Consider the following 20,042-nt stretch of genomic DNA (forward strand, 5'->3'; position numbering starts at 1 on the left):
GTTTTCTAAGGCCAGTTGTAACAGAGTTAAAGGGATGAAAACAGTCTAAGGCAGTGGGCAAAGAGGCATCTGCACTCCCAGGCTCATTGAAAAACTCGTAACAACAGCCCAAGCAAAGAATCACCCAGTGTCCATAAGCGGATGAACGAAGTGTGTGAAGCAAGCTCATACAATGGAGTATGCCTCCACCGGCAAAGGACCTCACAGAGGTAGAGAACAGAACGGGGTGGAGAGAGATGGGAGGTGGCGCAGGAGCCAAGAGAACAAGTCCTCTATCAGCAGAACTATGTTTTCACTTTCTGCGTGCTATGCCACACATCCCAGTGAACAGAATACACAATGCATTGCTCACTTCAAAATCACTGAAAGAATACATTCTGACTGTTCTCCTCTAAAGAACTGATGACAGACACTTGAGGTGGGAGACTGGACTAACCTAGTTATCCACACTGCGCTCACACGTCACAGCGCGTGTGTACCACAGGTGTCACCGCTATAACCGTCAAATTATGATTTTTTAAAAACACAAAGGAGAAAGACACTTCTGCTACTCAGCGTTAAGCCCCGCTTGACATTAATATGCCAAGCATTATCTTTTCATGAGCAAATTCATTTCTCTTTATATTTTGTTTTTTAAGCCAACTATGGATCTGCAATAGATGTTTAAAATGTCCACTTCTCTTCACTCCAAAATTACTTCACACACACACAAACCCCCCCCCCCCATTGCACCCGCTTCAAAAAAAACCATAAGCATGCTGGGCACAGTTGTTAGGATTCTGCCCCAGTATGCCTACCTATGATGTCATTGCCTACCTCCCACTGGGAGTGGCCCTACCCAGGGCTATATTAAAGGACAGACCCACCTACCTTCCTCTCTCTTACTCTCTTACCCACCTCCCCTCTCCTCCTCCTCCTCCTCCTCCTTCTTCTTCTTCCTTTTCTCTCTCTCTCTCTCTCTCTCTCTCTCTCTCTCTCTCTCTCTCTCTCTCAGGTACCCTTCCCCCTTTCCTTCTCTCCCCATGTGCTCGTTTAATAAACATCTCCATCTAATATATGTTGTCTGGCATCTAATTTTTAAACATAAAAGCAGTGCCGAATGCTTCTTGGGAAACCCATCTTGAAAAAAATCATGATCAAACTTTACCCCACCTTTCCATCCACCAACACTTCCCAAAGCAAGCGGGTGTAATGACCACCACCTGGAGTGCCACCAGCATGCACAAGGTAGAGGCACACATGTGGCCCTCAGCAAGTACAGTGGGGAATCTCAGGAGGAACCAGCCTCTCCAGCCACGCTTGGCCTCTTACAGCCCTATGGACAGTGACTGCCCTTGAAGGGAATCCTTGTTGAAAAGTTTCACATGCTGAAAGCTTAACAGAACAAACAGGTGACAAGGTATAAACATTACTCTAGGCTAAATCCTCAATTTAATTGGCCCATGTTGATACACAGCTTTTCAGGGGCAGCATGCATGGAACATCTATAAAAGAAAATGCAGTTAGGAGAATCTGTTTAATACACCAAATTCTGACCAGGGCTGCCCTTAGCAGCCACTAAATTCCACTTAAATTCTACCTTAAAAGCTGTATGTAAAGTACAGGGTGAGAGGAAAAAGCATCAGAAACCTTTGCACCATATGCAAATGAGATACCATGAAAAAGAGACCAAGAAGGAACAGAGCTCTAAGTGGGGGCAATGACACCCCCAACTTGTTTACCACCCAAAGCCACCCTTTCCCACTCTGCCTCTCCAAAGTTAACCAACACCAAAACAGGAAATTTCCCAGAAATTAGCTAACCATGAGTTGAAAGAAGTACATTTTATTCAAACTATGACCCTTGGTCGTTTGTCATAGCTAGAAACAGAAAGGTAACACATGTTCGGGGCTTGTTTTGTGTCTCTTTGACCTATATCCACTCTGAAGCACCAACACACTCACTAATTCTAGATGCTTTCACAGATAAAGCGATAGGTTCTCAAGCCAACGCTGGAGGGGGCAGTCATGGAGGGCAGGAGCCAAGAACCTGATTTTTCTGTTCCCTGTGAACACAGGCTCCAGCAGCAAACCATTGCAGGAACCATACTGACGGGCTGAGTGCTGAGACTGCGCCTTCACTCTGCTCTTCGGTATACAGTAGCCCCTACAAATAGCCTGTCAGAATTCCAGGGAACAGCGGCGGCGGCCACACAGCATACAGTTCACATTCGATCCCAAGTTGGTAGAAGTCTGATTTCCCTTAAGCCTTGCCTGTTAGGAATATGGACCCTCTCAACTTTTCTGTTCTTCAGTAAATGATCACCAATTAAGAGCAATCAGACATTGGCTACGACCCAACGGAAGTCAGGGGCCAAGAGTCAAAATTGGTGTCAATCACAGGCCAGGGGTCACAACCTCAAAGCTGGGGGCCCGGCGGAGACCAGGGGTTAAGTGGGGAAGTCCACCCTTCCAATAAGTCCTGCCAAAGATGCTGCTTCGGGCTGGACAGTCAGGGCTGGCTGCCTGGAGGAGGATGGCCTGGAGCCATTTCATTTAAGAGCATGAGGGGCAACGCCCTACAGAAATGGGCCAAAGACAGAAAGTAAATGACTACTTGCATGGGGCAGGGTCACCGGAGGGACCGCCAATCACATTTACTGTCCCCTCTGAGTCTCACTAGGGACCTTTACCACAGAAGAAAGGACTTTTAACAATCCCGTTCAAGAACACACGGGGTTGATAACTGGGAGAGAAGTCATCTACTTTACAGAGGGAAACCGTGACTAGACAAGAAGTCAACTCAGCCAAGGCTCACCCAGCCAAACTGCTGGAGGCGACACGGGATTCGAACACCTGTCCAACTACACGCGCAAGCGGCTCGCCGCTGGCGGGCGCCTGGCACCGCCCACTGCCCTGGAAACACACGCGCGTACAGCGCTCCCCTTGCTTGCACTCCCCACTAGTTCCCCTTTTTTTCCTCTCTCTCTCTCTCTTTCTCTCTTGCGGCAGGATAAAGGCAGCTGCTGAACGTGGGCCGCAGAACACTGCGACGTCCGCGCTCCGCCCGCCCGCGGATCCCTCCGCCGCCCCGAGCCTGCGCGCGGCCTCCCCACAGCTCACCACGAGCGGTTTCCCGCGCCGCGCCCCACCCCCCACCCCGTCGCGCCCCAACCCCCATCCCGGCTCACCTGCCGCCCGCGTCTCCATGGCAACGCCCCCACGGCGGAGGAAAAAAAAGCCTCGGGCTCTTCCTGGCTCCCTCCCGTGCCGAGCGAGAAGGCCGGACACCCTGGGGAAACTTCGCTCTTTATTTTTATTTTTTTAGGGAACGAGCCGGAGAGGTTATGGCGAATCTGCGGCATCCAACATGGCGGATGGAGTCTTCGCCCTCCTCCCCACGGGGATCCGCGACGCCTGCGTAGCGACGTCCGCCGCGGGGACCCTCCCTCGGCATCCGAGGCACACTGCGCATGCTCGCGGTCAGCGCAGGCGCTCGCCTCTCTTCCCGGCGTTCTGCGCGCTCTTCTGAGCCACACCCGGGAAGGGACGCGGAGATGCCGGAAGATGGGTGTCAGGATGGGGAGTGTCCTGAATCCGGCACCGTGAGGGAACCGCTGCGAGGGGCGAGCGAGCAGGCTAGTGTATTCTTTTGCACACTAGCTTTTCCGGGGCTCAGTTTCCTAAGTTGCCCATCGCGTTGGCTGTGTGGTTAGTACGGGTAGGCAGGGCGTGCGTTCTCACGTGAGGACCCAGATCCGCTCCCGGTCTCTGGGAAGTGCCGGGTTAGATGTGGGCGTGCCTCGCATTTCGTTTTCCCTAAAGCTCTGTAATCACCGCTTTCATGTTATGTGCTTAGAGCCCCATCCACAAAGTGTCTGTCCGAAGTCACTTTGGTAGAATCTATTCCTACCAACGACGAAGTCGCTTATCCCTCCCTGTCTTGGGCAGCCTTTTAGCATCCAAAACTGGCAATGAGATGAGTTTGAGTTGGTGAATAAATATGAATATAATAATAACCGTCATTTTGTGCTAGTAAAGTTATCCTTTTTAAAAGAACTTATTATTAAGTTAGCCATAGTAAGGAAAACGCCACACATGCAGAAGCAAGACAAAAAATAAGCTAAAAAGCAGAACGGAAGTGAGATGCGGAAATGTTCCCGGCGTCTGGGCAAAACAGATTTGTTTTTACAGCACCTCTGAAATGCTAGTGTTTCCTGGAAATAACCCTTCCGTGCTGTTGAACTTGAAATGTGCATCAAACAGCCCTGGGTTCGTGGCTGTGCCCCGACAGGTCAGAATCATGAGTTCCTTATTCCCCACTTCCAGGTGCACCTACCTGTTTGCATAGCCCTCCCTGCCACGGACTGAGTTTGCTGAGCAGAGAGAGTCCTGTAGCAAAGGCCCCTGGGTCTTTTAATTTTTATCTTCCCACCATTGGTTGCATAGTAATGTTATCGAATGCATTCATTCATTTTGTTCATCGCTTTTTTTTTTTAACTGTTGAAGTGCCTTTGGGCCGTGAGTGTTAAGATGACTGGCCTAATTCTGTTTTTTCTTCTGTTAAATACATGTTCAAAAGCATCTCCTTTATTCCATTGGACAGGTGAGAAAGGGACAGATGCTCAAGAGGGTTGTATAGCTTTTTGAGAGCACACAGCCATCCCATGAAATATATGGACCCACCTTTCCACGCCCCTTGCTTTTCTCAGTTTACCACATGACCCTGCAGACCGTACTCAGTTTGCATGACAAGCCTCAGTAAGAGCACCATGGAACTGTTGCTTCACCGCTTCTAAATTCTGCCTCACAGATGGCTAGGAGGTTAGGGGAACACCAACATTTTTTCGTTTGAAAATGAACCATCAAAATGCTTTATCGATGAGCTTTCCTTTTAGAACTACAACTATTTACAATAATTTCTGTCGGGAAATGAGAGTTGTTCCAGTTGCTGACAATATTGGTTTTGTGCTGGGCTGCCTTTCTTAAAGGAGCATTGAAATGTTATTTATTGATTAGCACGTGGATCGATATAACTCCTAAATGTTGTAACCAAAATAAGTTTTGGAAATGAAGCAATTTAAAATATATCTCAAAGCTCAATTGCTTCAGAAGATTAAAGCCAATAAAAAAGAAAGAAACTGACTATAGATGATGGTCTTGGGGTTTGGGGGGTAGCTATGATTTTTTTCCCCACTATTCTTCTCTTAAACCCACTTATCATTCAAACAAAAAACAAAAAACAACTTACTGGGCATCTGTTTCCAGACACTGGGTTGGCCCCAGGCAGGTGGAAATTAGTAAAGAAAAGTAGGGAGCCCAGTTTTGTGAGTAGAGACATGAGTCCACGGCTGGCTTCTTGCTTCTGGGTGGTTTGCACTTTTGTGTGTGTGGCCCATGAGTGTACAGGTTGAAGCCAGACAGTGACTTTAGGTCTCTTCTATTGCTGTCTGTCTACATTATATTTTGAGATAGGGCCAATTGCTGAGCCTGAAGCTCACTGTTTGGCTGCACTGGCTGGCCAGTGAACCCCAGGATCTGCCTGTCTCTCTCTGTACTAAGATGATAAGCCCACCACAGCTAGTTTTTTGTTTTCTTTTGTATTGTATTGTTTTTGTTTGCTTGTTTTTTGGTGCTGAGGATCCAAACTCAGGGCCTCAAGTTTATGCAGAAAGCACCTTACCCACCGAGCCATCTCCTCAGCCCTGATGAACATTTTTTTATCTTTACATTGCTAGATGCCTTCAGCTAATAGAGAAGCATTAGGGGGGTTCAGTGTAGACCCCTGAGAAGCTCATAACGAATAGTGACTTGCTATAATGCTTCCTAGAGGAGCCCAGCTTGTCCACCTTATGGGTAGCTCAGGATTTTGTGTCAAACCTATGGACAAGAGATGGTATTTAGTTATATGAGAAATGTTGACTTGCAAAACTAAATATATTTGTGTCAATTTTAAATAATTATATCAGTGGCTGCCAAATGCATTTGTATGAAAACATAGTTTATATACATAATTTTTACAAGGTGCTGATTGAAAGCAGTTTTGAAAAAGGATACATATGACCTTAACATATGGGTTTTGACACACACAACTATTAAAAGCCACAGAGAAAGAAGAGTTTTAATTAACATGTTAAAAACCTAAATACAGGTGTTGTCAAAATTCATTTAAAATTGTGTACAAGGTGGTGGGGCTTGGCCTGATGTTCCAAAGGTCAGCTCCCCACAGATACAGTCACACAAGAACAGTATGAGCTGTTACTATCAGCATGATTGTGGCCTTAGGAAGCGGTAAGGGGCACAGAGTGTCATTTTCTCATAGAACTCCATCTCTCATCCACCTGTGTGTACTCAGCACCTAGATGTTAGCATGAGGATTTTTATTGGCCATCGTCAGGCCCAGTCAAAGAAGCTGATTCCAGTGTTAGCAGTAAAGGAAAGTCAGGATGCAGTGAAAATTTCTGACCTGCAGGAAAGACAAAGGAGCCAGCTGAGACATAGGTCCCTCTGTGATGTGCGATTTGCATGCCACAGGCAGAGCTGCAGTTGGTAGCTGTTGATCTTTAAGAACAAGACGTCTCTGAAAAACCATGAGTTCTTGAAAATTGTGTGTCTTCGGGTTTGTGTGGCCACGTGTGTACACTACAAGTAAAGGCTAGAGGTTGTAGAGTGCCTTCCTCTGTCGCTCTCCACTTGTTCTCTGAAACAGGCTCTCGCTGAACCTGGAGCTTGCCCACCAAGCTATGCTGCCTGGCCAGCGAAGCTCAGTGATCCTTCTGTATCCGCCTCATTCCACCTCTCAGGGCTGACTACAGTCACATGCTGTCCAGCCTTACGTTTACATTAGGGCTGGGTGGTAAATATGAAATATGCGCCACAGATATAAATGATATGACGTATTGTAGAAAGATGGGAGAGAAGGAAATGGGAAAGGTGCACCCCGGAGGACAGAGGCAGACAAAGCAAGAGAGAGTAAGAGAGAAAGCAGATGTGTTGTGACGAGAGGGGTCCAACAGTACAAGATAATGGGATTTCCCTCCACATGCAGGACCACCAGTGTTAAATATGAAATGTGTGCCACACAGCATAATGGTATAAGACTTACTGTAGAAATATGGATGAAGAGGAAATGGGAAAGGGACACCCCAGGGGTACAGAGAGAGACAAGGCAAGAAATGGGAGAGGGGAGGTGGGTTTCCCTTTTATATCCTGGGCAGGGGCAGACACGTGGTGGTAGGCAACCTGAGATGATGCCAGAGGTTGCTAAGTAACTTAGAGGCAGGCATGCTAACACTGGGGGATCCAGGTTCAGGTCCTCCAGCTTGCATAGCAGGTTCCATCCTTACTGAGCCATCTTGGTGACAGGGATGACACTGTCTGTGCCCTGGGAGGTTACATGCTTTGTATGCATAATGCCTTAGACTTGATCCCCAACACACGCGCAGACATACACACAGTCCGATGGACAAAACTGCAGTTGCTATCTTAGGTACAAAGCTAGTCATACTTAACAGAAAATACATGTTTTAGCAAATAGTTAAGTTTGATGTGTGGGGGAGGGGTTAGCTCTTGAAATTCTATGTATCTCTCAAAAAAAATGGTACATGTATGTACATTGAGGTTATGGTGATTGTTGAGAGGCTTCCAGAAACCCCGGGAACTGTGAAAACCAAGGAAGCAGGTTGGGGCGTCAATAACCAAAAGGGGCTAGTTAGGAGATTTGTGACAAGTGAATGGGTTAGAAGAGTAGCTAAGATGCTAGTTCTTTGTGATGCTTCTGAAGATGCGTATATAATCAAAGGCAGAGCATCATATACCCGAGATGTAAGTAAGGTTCATAAATGTGGGTGGCACAGGAGATTTGAGTGTTACAGTGCCTTTCTCAGCCTTTTCCTGCCTGTCCCAGGGACCTACAATCCTAGGCACTGACAGTCATCAAAGGTTGACCTTGGACAGTGACTGAGTAGACTGCCAAAGCACATTAGTGATGCTGACCCTTGTGGGATTGCACAGAGCAGACTGAGCAATTAAAAATGAGAGGTCCTTTGAGAATGGAAGGGTTTCTAAGATTGGGAAAAGCTGTTGGAGTTACTTTGTCTAGTGTTGTTTGTGTTTCTGTTTTACATTTATTTGGAGGAGGGCTGAACCAAGCCTGTTATGTTGAGATCAGTAGACCACTTGCAGAAGTTCTCTCCTCCTACCTTGTGAGCTCTGAGACTCAGAGCTGAGGTCACCGGCTTCGGTGGCAAGCACCTTTATGCACTGAGGCATCCCAGCTGTCTTGTCTAGGAATTTTATGGAACAATAGTAAAAACTGGACAGAAACTGAGGTAGCCTCAGAGTAGCTAATTCTAAGCTCTAATGGACGTGTTCCCCTGGCCCAACCAGGTAGTTGATCATGCACCACCCAGAGTATTTAGAGTCCTTCTCTGTCCATCTCTGACAACATCTTTAACCCTGACCATCTGCTAGCTGTTGGTCACTGGCTAGTGTTATGGCCCTCCAACTTTGCAGGTGTCTCAAGTTCTGAGGATTGTACTGAGCTCTCTTTTCTTGCATGTAAGTGGTCAGCTTGTAGTTTGTCAATGGCAGGACGTTCGTTAACAACATCCCAACCACCAGATACATGTGCAGTCTTTCTTGGCTACCTTATGCTTAGTGGTGGGTACATAGGAAGGTCTGCAGTCTTTCCTGAAGTGGGTATAGGCTTGCTAGTAGCCATCCATATAATTCAGTCTGTTAGGATTAGCTGTACTAAAAACAAGAAAGTATTTAAAGACAATGGTGCCTTATGTGTGTTCCTTAAGGGTTGGGGTGGCCTGCCATCCTGAGCCCTGTGAGCCCTCTTATCTAGCTTGGCTATCTCATACCCAGCTGCAAGTCCTCTTGCCTTCAGTGCTCTAAACTACCATTCTAATTCTTAATCTTCCTTTGTCCCCAGCCTGTTCCCACTGCAACGTGTATGAACAACATAGAGTTGACACAATGGGCCCTTTTTCCTCACTACCTGCCGAAAGCAACTCCTGCCCCAGCAGCACTGGGAAAACGTGTTCCTGAGTCTTGTTGACACAGTGGTTGAACTTGGACTGAAGTAGTACCAATCAGCAAACACAAACTTCCATTTAAGTCACATTGGAACTGGGCCTTGTAGCACAGGCCTATAATCCCAACTACTCAAGAGACTGAGGCAGTTGTATCAAAAGTTAAAGTTAAAACATTGTTTCAAAATAAAAGGGTGAGGATGTGGTAGCTGGGACTATACAGCTCAGTAGTAGAGCATTTATCTAGCGAGAACAAGGTCCTGGATTCACTGTCCAGCTCAAGAGAGCAGGAGTCACCTTGAAGGACTGTGTTCTAGGAGTCTATCAGCCAGTGGCCCAGAGAGGTGAATTTAATTCACCTGGGAGGAAGATAATCCTCTTTGAAGTCTAATAAGTGCACTTCTGGAAAACTACAAAAACCATGAGTTTTACAGAGATAAAGAAATTGCACAAATCAACAGCAGGGCTTCTCACAGACCTAGATATGCACGCAGGAAAGACCTGCGTTCTTAACGTGCCCAAAGCATGTAGGAGCAGTTCCTTTAGACTTGGTTAAAATAGGATCTTTTGACTGTAAACGTTTAAAACATTCTGATGTATAAGGTTTTAACTTTTCTCTCATCAGTTTCATTTAACTAGGGGCATGTGACAACACTTAAATTTGTTAAATGTATTTTAGGAGCAAGTGGGCCATGGGAAAAAAAAGGGGTAGGATGGTCCTGGAGTCTCAGCAACAAGGAAGAAAAACGAGATCTCCAAGAGCCTGGAGGGATGGCAGACCCTGAGCAAGGACCCATAAACACTGGCTGAAGAAAGGGATGGCTAAGATTGATTTAGAGTGAAGACAGTAGATTTTTAAAAAGGGGGGGAGGGGAGCAAGAGGATTAGACATTTTGTAGTGTATAAACAGCACTGTTTGGGGTGTCAAAATAGAGAACAGAATAGGGGAGGGCTTACTGTGTGGTATCTAGGCAGGTGAATGAGAGGTCAGCCCCACATGGAAATAATCATGCAACTATTGGAAGAATTTTGATGACCTGTTGAGGATGAGTTGCCCATCCACCTCTTTAGCGCACAGGCAGGGTTTAATCACTGTTAAAAATCACAGTCAGAGTGAATGATAAACTCTTTAAATCTTATTCTACGCCCCGCTCATGCTCATTCATCTTTATGTAAATAAGCAAAAGTGGCAAGAGATGGAGCAATTTGACTGCCTGATTGGCACTTGTTTGCCTTTCCTGTGCTGCCCTAGCTGCCTTAAGCAACAGGACTGTCAGTCATCCGGCCAGCTAAGTCTACCCTTAGGCCCACACCAGCCACCCTGAATCTCCAGGAGTTGCTTGAGAAAGCTACAGAAGCCTGCAGTTGATTTTCTTGCCTCCTGAGAATGTGGTCTAAGCCAGGGCTGTTGAAATAGTGTGTACAGCAGCTTTTCCCTGTCTGAGGCTTCTGTAATCTCCTAATTATCCTGCAGCCATTTCTACCTGGCCAGAGCAGAAGCACTTAAGCCAAAGGCCTACTGTGCTAGAGGCAAGGGCTGTGACAAGCAAGCCGTCCAAGCTCTTTTGAGGAGTCCAATAGGAGACACTTCTGTGCTGCCTTCCCTGGTGTTACAGTAAAAGCCATAATCTCTCAGGTAGTCAGATTTTGTACCTTTGTTTTTTCAGTAGTAAAGCCAAGCCAGTGACACAGTAAAAGCAGCAGTGCTAATAAAAGCAACAGCTGAGCAGTAGGCAGGCCAAGCTGCAGACATGGCAGGCCATCTGATACATTGGCAGCCAAAGAAGCAGTGTAACAGGTCAAGTGACCAGGGCAGGGAGAAGTGCACTTAAAGAAGGGAACAAAAAAGGTAGAGGAGACCAAAGCAGGACAAAAAGCTATAACAAGCCAGAGGAGAGAAACGCAGGCCATAGGTTACCAGGAGAGTACCAGAGGGCTGCCAGGTCTTTAGAACCAATGGTATGATCAGCCCTGCCCCAAAGAGCTATAAAACTGGCCAGAGTTAAGGCAGAGGAGCCCTGGCCTCCTGGGCCTGTACCATAGTTAGAATACTGTCTGATGTCAAGGGCTGAGGAGGCCTAGCTTCCTAGGCCTACGCAAGAGCTGTAATACTTGTGTGACCAGCGACCCTGATGCTGGAGGTTGGTGACACTAGAGAGTACCTTCTAGGGCTCCAATGTCTTACACGGCCCCTTATCCCTGGAACTGCAAACACTGGCTGTGGTTTTCTTCCACTGGGACAACTCAGCATGCTAAGGAATTTCTTCTCTCTCTCTCTCTCTCTCTCTCTCTCTCTCTCTCTCTCTCTCTCTCTCTCTCTCTCCCCCCCCCCTCCCCCAGCGCTCCCCCTGCAGTGTTATTCCCCTGCTTTCTGGCTTGCTCAGCCCACTTTCCTATAGAACCTAGGACCACCAGCCCATGGATGGCCCCAACTGCAATTGGCTGGGTCCTACTCCATCCATCACACATTTTTAAGAAGCCTTCTAGCTGGACCCCGATGGAGGTATTTCCTTCATTGAGGCGACTTTCTCTCTAATAACTCTAGCTTGTGTCAAGTTTCACACAAAATCTTAGCACAACTGACCACTTGTCAGTGTAACACACAAACATCACTATTAAGCCACAAGCCTTTCCTTTCTTATTTATCCCAAAGATCTCACATTAATAACAGAAATAACTTTCACAAGTCCAGGTCTTTACAAATTCAAACACATTAAAACTTCAGTCTCAAGCCGAGTGTGGTGGCACACACATTTAATCCCAGCACTCAGGAGGCAGAGGCAGGTGATTGCTGTGAGTTCAAGGACAGTCTGGTCTCCAAAGTGAGTCCAGGACAGCCAGGACTACACAGAGAGACCCTGTGTCCGAAAAACAAAAACTTCAGTCTCTTTAATATCCGATCTCTCAAAAAAATCACAAACTCTTTTAAAAGTTCAATGTTTTTCAGCTGTGGGCTCCTGTAAAAAAATCTAAATTAAATTAAATACCTTCCTCAAGAGGGAAGAACCAGGGCACAGCCATAATATTAACCAAGCAAAACCAAATCCAACAGTATAAATAACTCAATGTCCAATGTTGGGCATTCACACACAATCTTCTGTGCTGTTCCGAACATTCTTCTCTTCCAAGCTCCTACAGAGCACCCAACTAAAGTCTCAACACTCAGTGGCTTTTCTAGTCCAGAGTTCCAAAATCCTTCCACAACCTTCCCAAAAACATGATCAGGTCTGTCACAGAAATACCCCCCTACCCTGGTACTAACTTGTCTCAGGGTTTCTATTGCTAGGACAAAACACTATGGCCAGAAAGCAAGTTAGGGAGGAAAATTTTTATTCTGCTTACATTTCCAGATCATAATCCAGCATTGGAGGAAATCAGGACAGGCGCTCAAGCAGGGCTGGAACCTGGAGGCAGGAACTGGTGCAGAGGCTGTGGAGGGGTGCTGCTTACTGCTGGTTAACATGACTTGCTCAGCCTGCCTTCTTATAAACCTAGGACTACCAGGTCAGGGATAGCCCCACCCACAATGGCCTGGGCCCTCCTCCATTGATTATTAATTGAGAAGATGCCTTACAGCTGGATTTTCTGGAGGCATTTCCTCAACTTAGGCGCCTTCCTCTCTGATGACTCTAGCTTGTGACAAGTTGACACACAAAACCAGCCAATCTAAGCTGTAAAAGATGAGTGTGGGACCATGCACTATGCAGGAGATAGAAAAGCAAGAGATACACACCAGTGGTGAAGAGTCAGGAAGAAAGCTGGAGGCGAACTCAGAGGACCTGGTGGTCCTTCAGAGATAACACACTCTGGCCCAAGAGCCAAAAGCAGGACAGAGAAAACCAAGCTCAGGTTTGTTCAGCCACCAAGGGAGGCAGAAACATAAGAATCACCCTATTGCATTCAGAGTCTGCTTTCCTTGACAGACACCATTTAAGTGGCTCTTTGGCATCATCCCCAGAATCCATACCCACAACAAATGACGCCTAATTCAATATGACTTGCCTTTCTAGAAAGGAGTTTAGGACACAGACATGGTAAAAGCATAGGAGGATACAGGAGAAGAAATGGTCACCTACAGTCTAAAACAGGGCTTCATAGTAAAATCAACCACATAGACTTCCTGGTCTTTGACTTCTATACTAGGACTTCCTCTCAAACTGTGGAGTAATGGAGGTCTGCTAGTTAAGGAAGCCATTTTGACATTTGCTATGTTGTCCCTAGCCATCTGATAGATAAGCTTTGAGAAACAGACATAAGACATTAATACTACATGTTAGAATGTAGAGTAATTTGGGTTCAGATTAGCTAACTTGTTAACTGTCCATGGTTCATATTTCATCTCCATTCCTCCAAAGAGCACTTTAAATACACCTCATACCACATTGCTAAGAGGCACAGGTCAGTTAGACCTCCAGGAGAAAACAGGTGGCACCTCTAACTAGGCAATCTAGGCAGAAGCTATTGCATAGGCTGAACAAAGATGTATTTTAGGGGTTTAAGAAAGTAGAAAGAAGCTAGTACAGTACTTCCCTGCTTTCCCCTACCTCTAAGCTTCCAAGGAGGGAAATAGATCCTGGGATACAGAGCCTGGAAAGCAGCATGGCACCAGCCCTTACACTTAGCAAAGGAGACTGGGGAGCAAATGTTCAGATAGTGCAGTCTTCCCAGATCCCTGGCCTCCTTCCAATGCCTCTCTTTGAGCTGAGGCCAATCTATACACAAGTCTTGGCTGCCCTACATTGTGTGTGTGAGGGGGGGAGGCATGGGCCATGGGTCATGGTGCTGCTTTTGGAGATCAACTATCTTTTATGCTTCACACATAAACGACAAAGTTCCAACAAAAGCATATTTCAATCTGGGACAGAAGTAGACAGCCAAAGCCTGTCATCAGAAGCACCTATGCACTCAGGCCCTACAGGACCTAGCTCAGAGGTAAATGCTGTAACAGCTAACAGAATGTGTGTGAGGAACCGAGAGAGAGAGAGAGAGAGAGAGAGAGAGAGAGAGAGAGAGAGAGAGAGAGAGAGAGAGAGAGAGAGAGTGTCCATGGAAATCTCATTCATCAGCAACTGTTTAAAGAGTGTGGCATACAAGACGTTTTGTCTTTTCCCCATACATCCAGATGTCCAAATAGACTTAAGGCTTTAGCTATGTGTTACTTGGCTTTGTTCACTTTCCTTTCTGGGAGTCATGGGATGGCTTTTGGCATGTCTCAATTGGTACAGAATCTTCTTCAAGTTGGCACAGGTACCAGCCACAAATCACCATCCACAATGCACAATACACTCAGGAGAATGAGTGAGATAACTTTAGTATGTTCCTTGTCTTCAGCTGCCACGTCTCCTACCTAGCCCTAGAGAGTGATGGCAGTTACCCTGGACTTAGCTCTAAATCAAGTGTGGTAGTCACTTTCCTCAGTACCATTGCAAAACACAGAACAAAAGCAACCTAGGAAGGCTTTACTTCGGCTCAGGAACTCAGCACATATAGCCAATCCAGATAGAGAAGGCATAGTAGCAAGTGGGTGCAACTGGGTGTCCTCACCGTATATCTCAGTGGAGCTAGAAGCCGAGATAGGAACAGCAACACAACATCCTTCCTTCCTTCCTTCCTTCCTTTATTATTTATTTATTCAGGTTGTATCTTACATTCATAGGATGCTTCCACTCATTCATAATTGTGGATCTTTCTGGAAATATCCTCACAGGAATACCAAGATTGTATCTCCTGGTGATTCTAAATTCAGCCACGTTGATAAGATTATTACATCTAGTCAAGACAACAAAAGAAGGACACTGAGAGGCTGGTAATCCAACGCGCTCCTTGTTTATAGGCATAGCACTGATGCTGACTAATCAGAGGATACACTGCTGGTCCAGCGTTCACCCCTCTAATTTTAGCATCTGAGGCAAGAGGTCCTGTGGGCTCCAGGCCAGTGGCTGGACCATCAATGGGCTGTCAGGGTTACTGGGACCTTATCTTGACTCCATGGTATTTGTCATCTCCACTGAAAGAATTAAGACACAGAGAGTGTAATGTAGAATATAGAAAAAATCATTACAGAATAAAATGTGTCAACTTGAAGAAACAAGAGTAGACAGACCTTCACAGGCATTTTCTGCAGAGACAGAGAAACCCACTAAGTTGCTCAATTAAAATTCTGCTCTCATGATAACTCATGCCCATGGTGCTTTCCTATCCAGTCAGATATGTGCATGTTCATTAAAAGACTGTCATACTCTATACTGCAAAAGTCTATTTGCTTTTTTATTATTAAATATTTTTCTTCTTTACATATACATTTATATTATTATACATATATTCAATAAACTACCTACAGCAAGAAGACCCATGAAACTATCAGTATATATATATATATATATATATATATATATATATATATATATTGCATTCTTATTCTTATGTTTTGTCTATTTGCATTTGGCAGCCTTGAAAAAAACATCTGTCCTATCTTGGTGTGTCTAAAATTCTGAATGTAAATCAATATCTACATCTAAAAGCATCTTAACCCCTAAATAATTAAGCTTAATTGTAAAACTAAACTGTCTGGTCTTCAACTCCATCAGAGACTTGAGAAGGAGTAAAATAAACTACCTGAGTATACAGGGGGTGCAGGTTAGCAGCTTCCCAAATGAGAAGATGACAGAGACAGTTTGCTACCTGAATAGTCACTCAAAACTATAACATTGGAGCATCATCTTCAGCCTAGAAAAGTCTGTTTGTTATGCCATACTCTCCTTTGGCTGGCTTATTTTTATCTCATCCTCCATGCCTCTGTGTGGCATTTTCTACTCCTCGGTGTTCGGACCTAAGTAGGTAGATGAAGGCTAATTCCCTGCATCTTTCCTGGGCGTTCATTGCTGAATAGTCTAATACTGTCATCACCTGATTAGGATTTTCTCCCTAGAAGTGTAAACTTCCTCGGGGTAGCAGTTCCAGTGGCTGACAAGGAATGGCCATTCCACCAATTTTAGATTAACCAAATGGCTAGACAGGAGCTAGGGCATATAGTAAGTTTGGCCCTTCTGATGTACTAAGAAAACTACATGACTGCCAGTTTGGTATTTGTCCCTACATCCTGTGTCAACAAGAAAGCCTTACCTTTAGCTTTTCTTTCGCCTAGTGCTGAGAAGAGCAGAAGCCTAAAACTCAGTAATATGTGGCTGTTAATTATGCAAGTATTCATTCCTTTACTTAATTAATGAAATTACTTAATTCAGTAATTCCATTCATTCCATTAGCAATTCATTCCACTAATACCGTCTTTTGCTCTGAGACAAGTCCAGACCTTGAGGGTACCATGAAGAATAAGATGGACAAGGTCCCTTCTCTCATGGCGTCTGGGATGATGCTCACTAAACAAGCACGGAGAAATTCATCTAAAATGTGGCATATTGGGTGGGGTGTGGGGGAAAGGTGGTGCGTGTAGACTGTATGTGGAAGATAAAAGGAAATAAGTCTTTGGAATGAGTAGTTTGGGAACACACACACACAAAAATATCTTCATAGAGGTGACATTCAAGGTGAAGCCAGAGTGATGAAAAGGAAACAGCTAGGTGGAAATTAGCCCACACAGAGGAAATGGCTGGTGCAAGAGTTCTGCGGCCAGAAGAGAAGTTATGTGCTTGAGAATACAAAGGAAGCAGAGGGTCTCTGCAAGAGGCAGAGTTAAGGGCCCCACTGCCTTTTTATCATTCCTCACCTCTGTGTCTCTGTGATCAGAAGACCTTTGCTCCTCTCCTTTTATGGAGAAGTATTTTTTTCTTGTTGTTTGTTTGTTTTGTTTTGTTTTTTGTTTTTGTTTTTCAAGACATGGTTTTTCTGTGTAGCCTTGGCTGTTCTGGACTTGCTTTGTAGACCAGGCTGGCCTTACACTTATAATGATCCACCTGCCTCTGCCTCCCAAGTGCTGGGATTAAAGGAGTACGCCACCACTGCCCGGCCAAAAAGTCCTCTTTTGGACTTTATATACCCTGAAATATAAAATCCAAATTTCTAAAAACTGCAAAGAAAACATTTTTTAAAGTTCTATTTATTGTTAAAAAAACAAACATATGAGCCAACTTTATGGCTACAGACTAAACCCACCTACTGATCTCAGAGGTCAGCCAGATAGTATACATAGTTCTCAGTGTGCGGGCCATAGGGCACCTGCTGAAAGGCCTCCACATTTCCTTGTAGATGCAGCCAAAGGCAAGTTGGGAATGCACAGATTGTGGCTGTATCCAGTAAAACTTTAAATACAAAACCAGACAGCAAGAACTGGCCCCAACTCATAGCCAACTTCTAATAAGTTTATTATTTTAAAGGAGTTCATTTTTGTTCATTTAGCACTTACTATGGGCCAGGGAAACAGAGTGTTTGGGCGTATCCCTGTGATCTGGGACTGAGCAGTTGCACTGAACCAGGCACAGTCACAATGGAGCCCCTGAATTGGAAATTCACAGACTGTCCCTGATGCCGTTCTATTGAGACCTTTTCCAGACTGCCGTATCACTGTTGTGTTTGCTGTTTGAAACAGAGTCTCAAGATGTAGCTGGTCTGGCCTGAAACTTGTTCTATAGCCCCTCTGGCTTCACACTTTCAGCGTTTTTCTTCCCTTGGCCTCCCAAGTTCTATGGACCACCACAGCTTGTTCAGTTATTTAAATGAAAACATTTTTTTTCTACAGCCAAGCCAACACCACTTTTAATCTTTGCAGTGGACTACTAGCCATTACTGTCAGAGTGGGAATTACTGCATGTAACATGAAAGGGAGAGCAAACCTCAGATGGAATCGTGCAAAACTTGTATAAGCCAGTAAGGGTAGGCATGGGCATGCAAGCCTTTCCTGAAAGCCTGCAAGATCCTGCTTTTTATTCCTGTGATGGTCACACTTGATTGTCAGTGTAATTGGGTCAATGAGCACCTATGGAGCAGCTGGAGAGGCGGCTCAGCAGTTAAAAGCACTGGCTGTTCTTCCAGAGGATCCAGCTCTATTCTGAAAACTTGCAGGTCCAAGGGATCTGGCACCCTCTTCTGGCCTCCATGATCACTGCACACAAGTTGTGCACAGACACATATACAGACAAAACACCCATACATAAAATACATTTTTAAAAAATAAAAATGAGTTATCTAGGAGAGTAGTTAAGCATACTGTGTGTATAAGCTGTGTAGCATTTTCAAAGGGAGCTAACTAGGGGAGGGGCAGGACTACCTGCCCTGAATGTGACTGGCACCATCCCACAGGTTGGTAGCCTGCAATCAAAGGAGGAGGAGGAGGAGGTATCCAGCTAGTACGTGCATTCTCTGTGTGTTTCCTGGCCACCAAATGGTGACTGCATTCCTCTGCCAAGACCCATACCAAAATAAGGTTGAAAGCATAAGCCCAAATAAATCCTTTCCTAAGTTGTTCATTTAGGTGTTTTCCATAAGTTGATGTCTAAGCCACTTGGAGTAGACAGCAGCTCAAACAAAGCACATGGCCCAGTGATCCCCCAGCAGGGATGAGCTCTTGGGGCTGGACTAGCAGTAAAGTCCTGTTGCAATCTCCGGGCACGATGCTGAAAAGGGTAAGGATTCATGCTCACTGACTTCCTGCTGCCACCACAAAGGGTAAGTCGGTATGCATAAAGTGCATGCCCATGCCGAGATTCTCAAATGCCTTCTACTAGTGGGAAAAAAAATAAGGCCATGACTTAAGGAAATGTTTCACAGCTTATAGCAGCAGTCCTGAAGTTTGCATTCCTGAACAGAGCATTCACATGTTGGCATTTTAGTGTTGTGTTAAAAGCTACACACACACACACACACACACACACACCAAAGTGTGTATGGGGAGTTAGTTTAAATTATACAAAGTACAGTGCATCTCTTTTCCTTTGTAATCAATCCTTTTTTTTTTTTTCTTTTTCCAGATACTTGATCTGGATCTCTTAAGTTGAAAGAAGAAGTAAAATTTATGACTGTATTTTTATTTGGAAACTTTGTCAATCTATTATAAGTACTTATTGTATTCCGAAGTCTAAAACAATCCTTAACTGTTCTTCTTGGAACCGCACTGTAAGAAAAGCAAATACCTCTATCCCACTAAGTAGTTTCATCAAACCAATCCTGTATGAAGGGTGATGATCTGTAACACAGACATGTGCACATCAAACACGGGAGATATACTGACCTCATAAATCCTTCAAGCATGAAGATTTGGGAAATGGTTTCCATCCAAATGTAGGGCATGTGAAAAATTAAAAATAAAAACTTGTTTATGATCCAGCAAAATGGTTTGGCAGGTGAAGGTGCTTGTGCCAGGGCTTGTGCCAGGGCTTGTGCCAGGGCTTGTGCCAGGGCTGAATCCCTGGACCCACACACTTAAAGGCGGGAGCTGATGCCTGTAAGTTGTCCTCTGCCCTCCACACAGAGTACACACACAATCAATATGTAATTATAATTTTAAGAGCTTGTTAGATGGACATGCAATCTACATTTAACAGTTTTAGTGAAGGACTTGTGTTGGTCAGTTCACAAAGCAAGACAACTTAGAAATGGCCAAGATAGGAAAGTTAATGTATTTAACTGGGCATGTTCTGAAAGGACACAGCAAAAGAGACAGAAAATTAGCTTTGCTGCATATAAACTGCCAACACAGTCTTTCAACAAACATCCGATTATAATAGCTCCATGGGGGTTGGCTGTGAGTCAGCTGATCTGGGTTGGGTTCAGCCAAGCTTGCTCTCCAGCGCAGGTTGAATGGGGACTCTGTTCTAGGCTGTGCTCAGCTGGGACATTTTAGCTGTGGCAACTCTGCTCCGCGTGGCTTCCACCTTCCTGCTTGGGGGTGGAGGGTGAGTTAGACTTAGTTTGTCCTTTTAGGGATGGCAAGCACAAAAGTCCCCTGTGCTTTCTAAATCTCTCCTAACACATTGGCTAAAGCAGGTTAAGTGGCCATCTCAGAATTAAGGGGCTAGGAAATGTTTGTGTTCGGCTTTTGCAAGAAGTTGCAAGGTGATGCACTACGAATGTA

The 20,042-nt window shown here is 45.2% G+C and overlaps 1 protein-coding gene and 1 long non-coding RNA gene across 7 annotated transcripts in view; one reads left to right on the plus strand and one right to left on the minus strand.

Annotated features, from left to right (window-relative positions):
* Positions 1-3,355, minus strand: part of ZFAT (zinc finger and AT-hook domain containing) — a 178,338-nt gene extending 174,983 nt beyond the window's left edge. For 3 of the 4 annotated variants that reach the window (XR_014773203.1, XM_084750387.1, XM_084750386.1), the window contains exon 1: positions 3,170-3,355. Coding sequence is in view for 2 of the 4 variants with exons in the window: in XM_084750387.1 (XP_084606513.1) it covers positions 3,170-3,188 (19 nt within the window). In the remaining 2 variants the exon portion in view is untranslated. Of the gene's footprint in view, positions 1-2,796; positions 2,960-3,169 lie in introns of those variants that run through there. The other variant, XM_084750388.1, reaches the window with a different exon arrangement.
* Positions 3,356-3,363: 8 nt separating this feature from the next.
* LOC311579643 overlaps positions 3,364-20,042 on the plus strand; it is a 91,917-nt gene continuing 75,238 nt past the window's right edge. The window contains exon 1 of one of the 3 annotated variants that reach the window (XR_014773205.1): positions 3,364-3,616. This is a non-coding gene — a long non-coding RNA (uncharacterized lncRNA). The remainder of the gene's footprint in view (positions 3,617-20,042) is intronic. The other 2 variants (XR_014773206.1, XR_014773207.1) reach the window with 2 other exon arrangements.

The sequence above is a fragment of the Acomys minous genome, assembly GCF_964271855.1.
Source record: "Acomys minous genome assembly, chromosome: 12".
In the NCBI taxonomy this organism is placed as follows: domain Eukaryota; kingdom Metazoa; phylum Chordata; class Mammalia; order Rodentia; family Muridae; genus Acomys; species Acomys minous.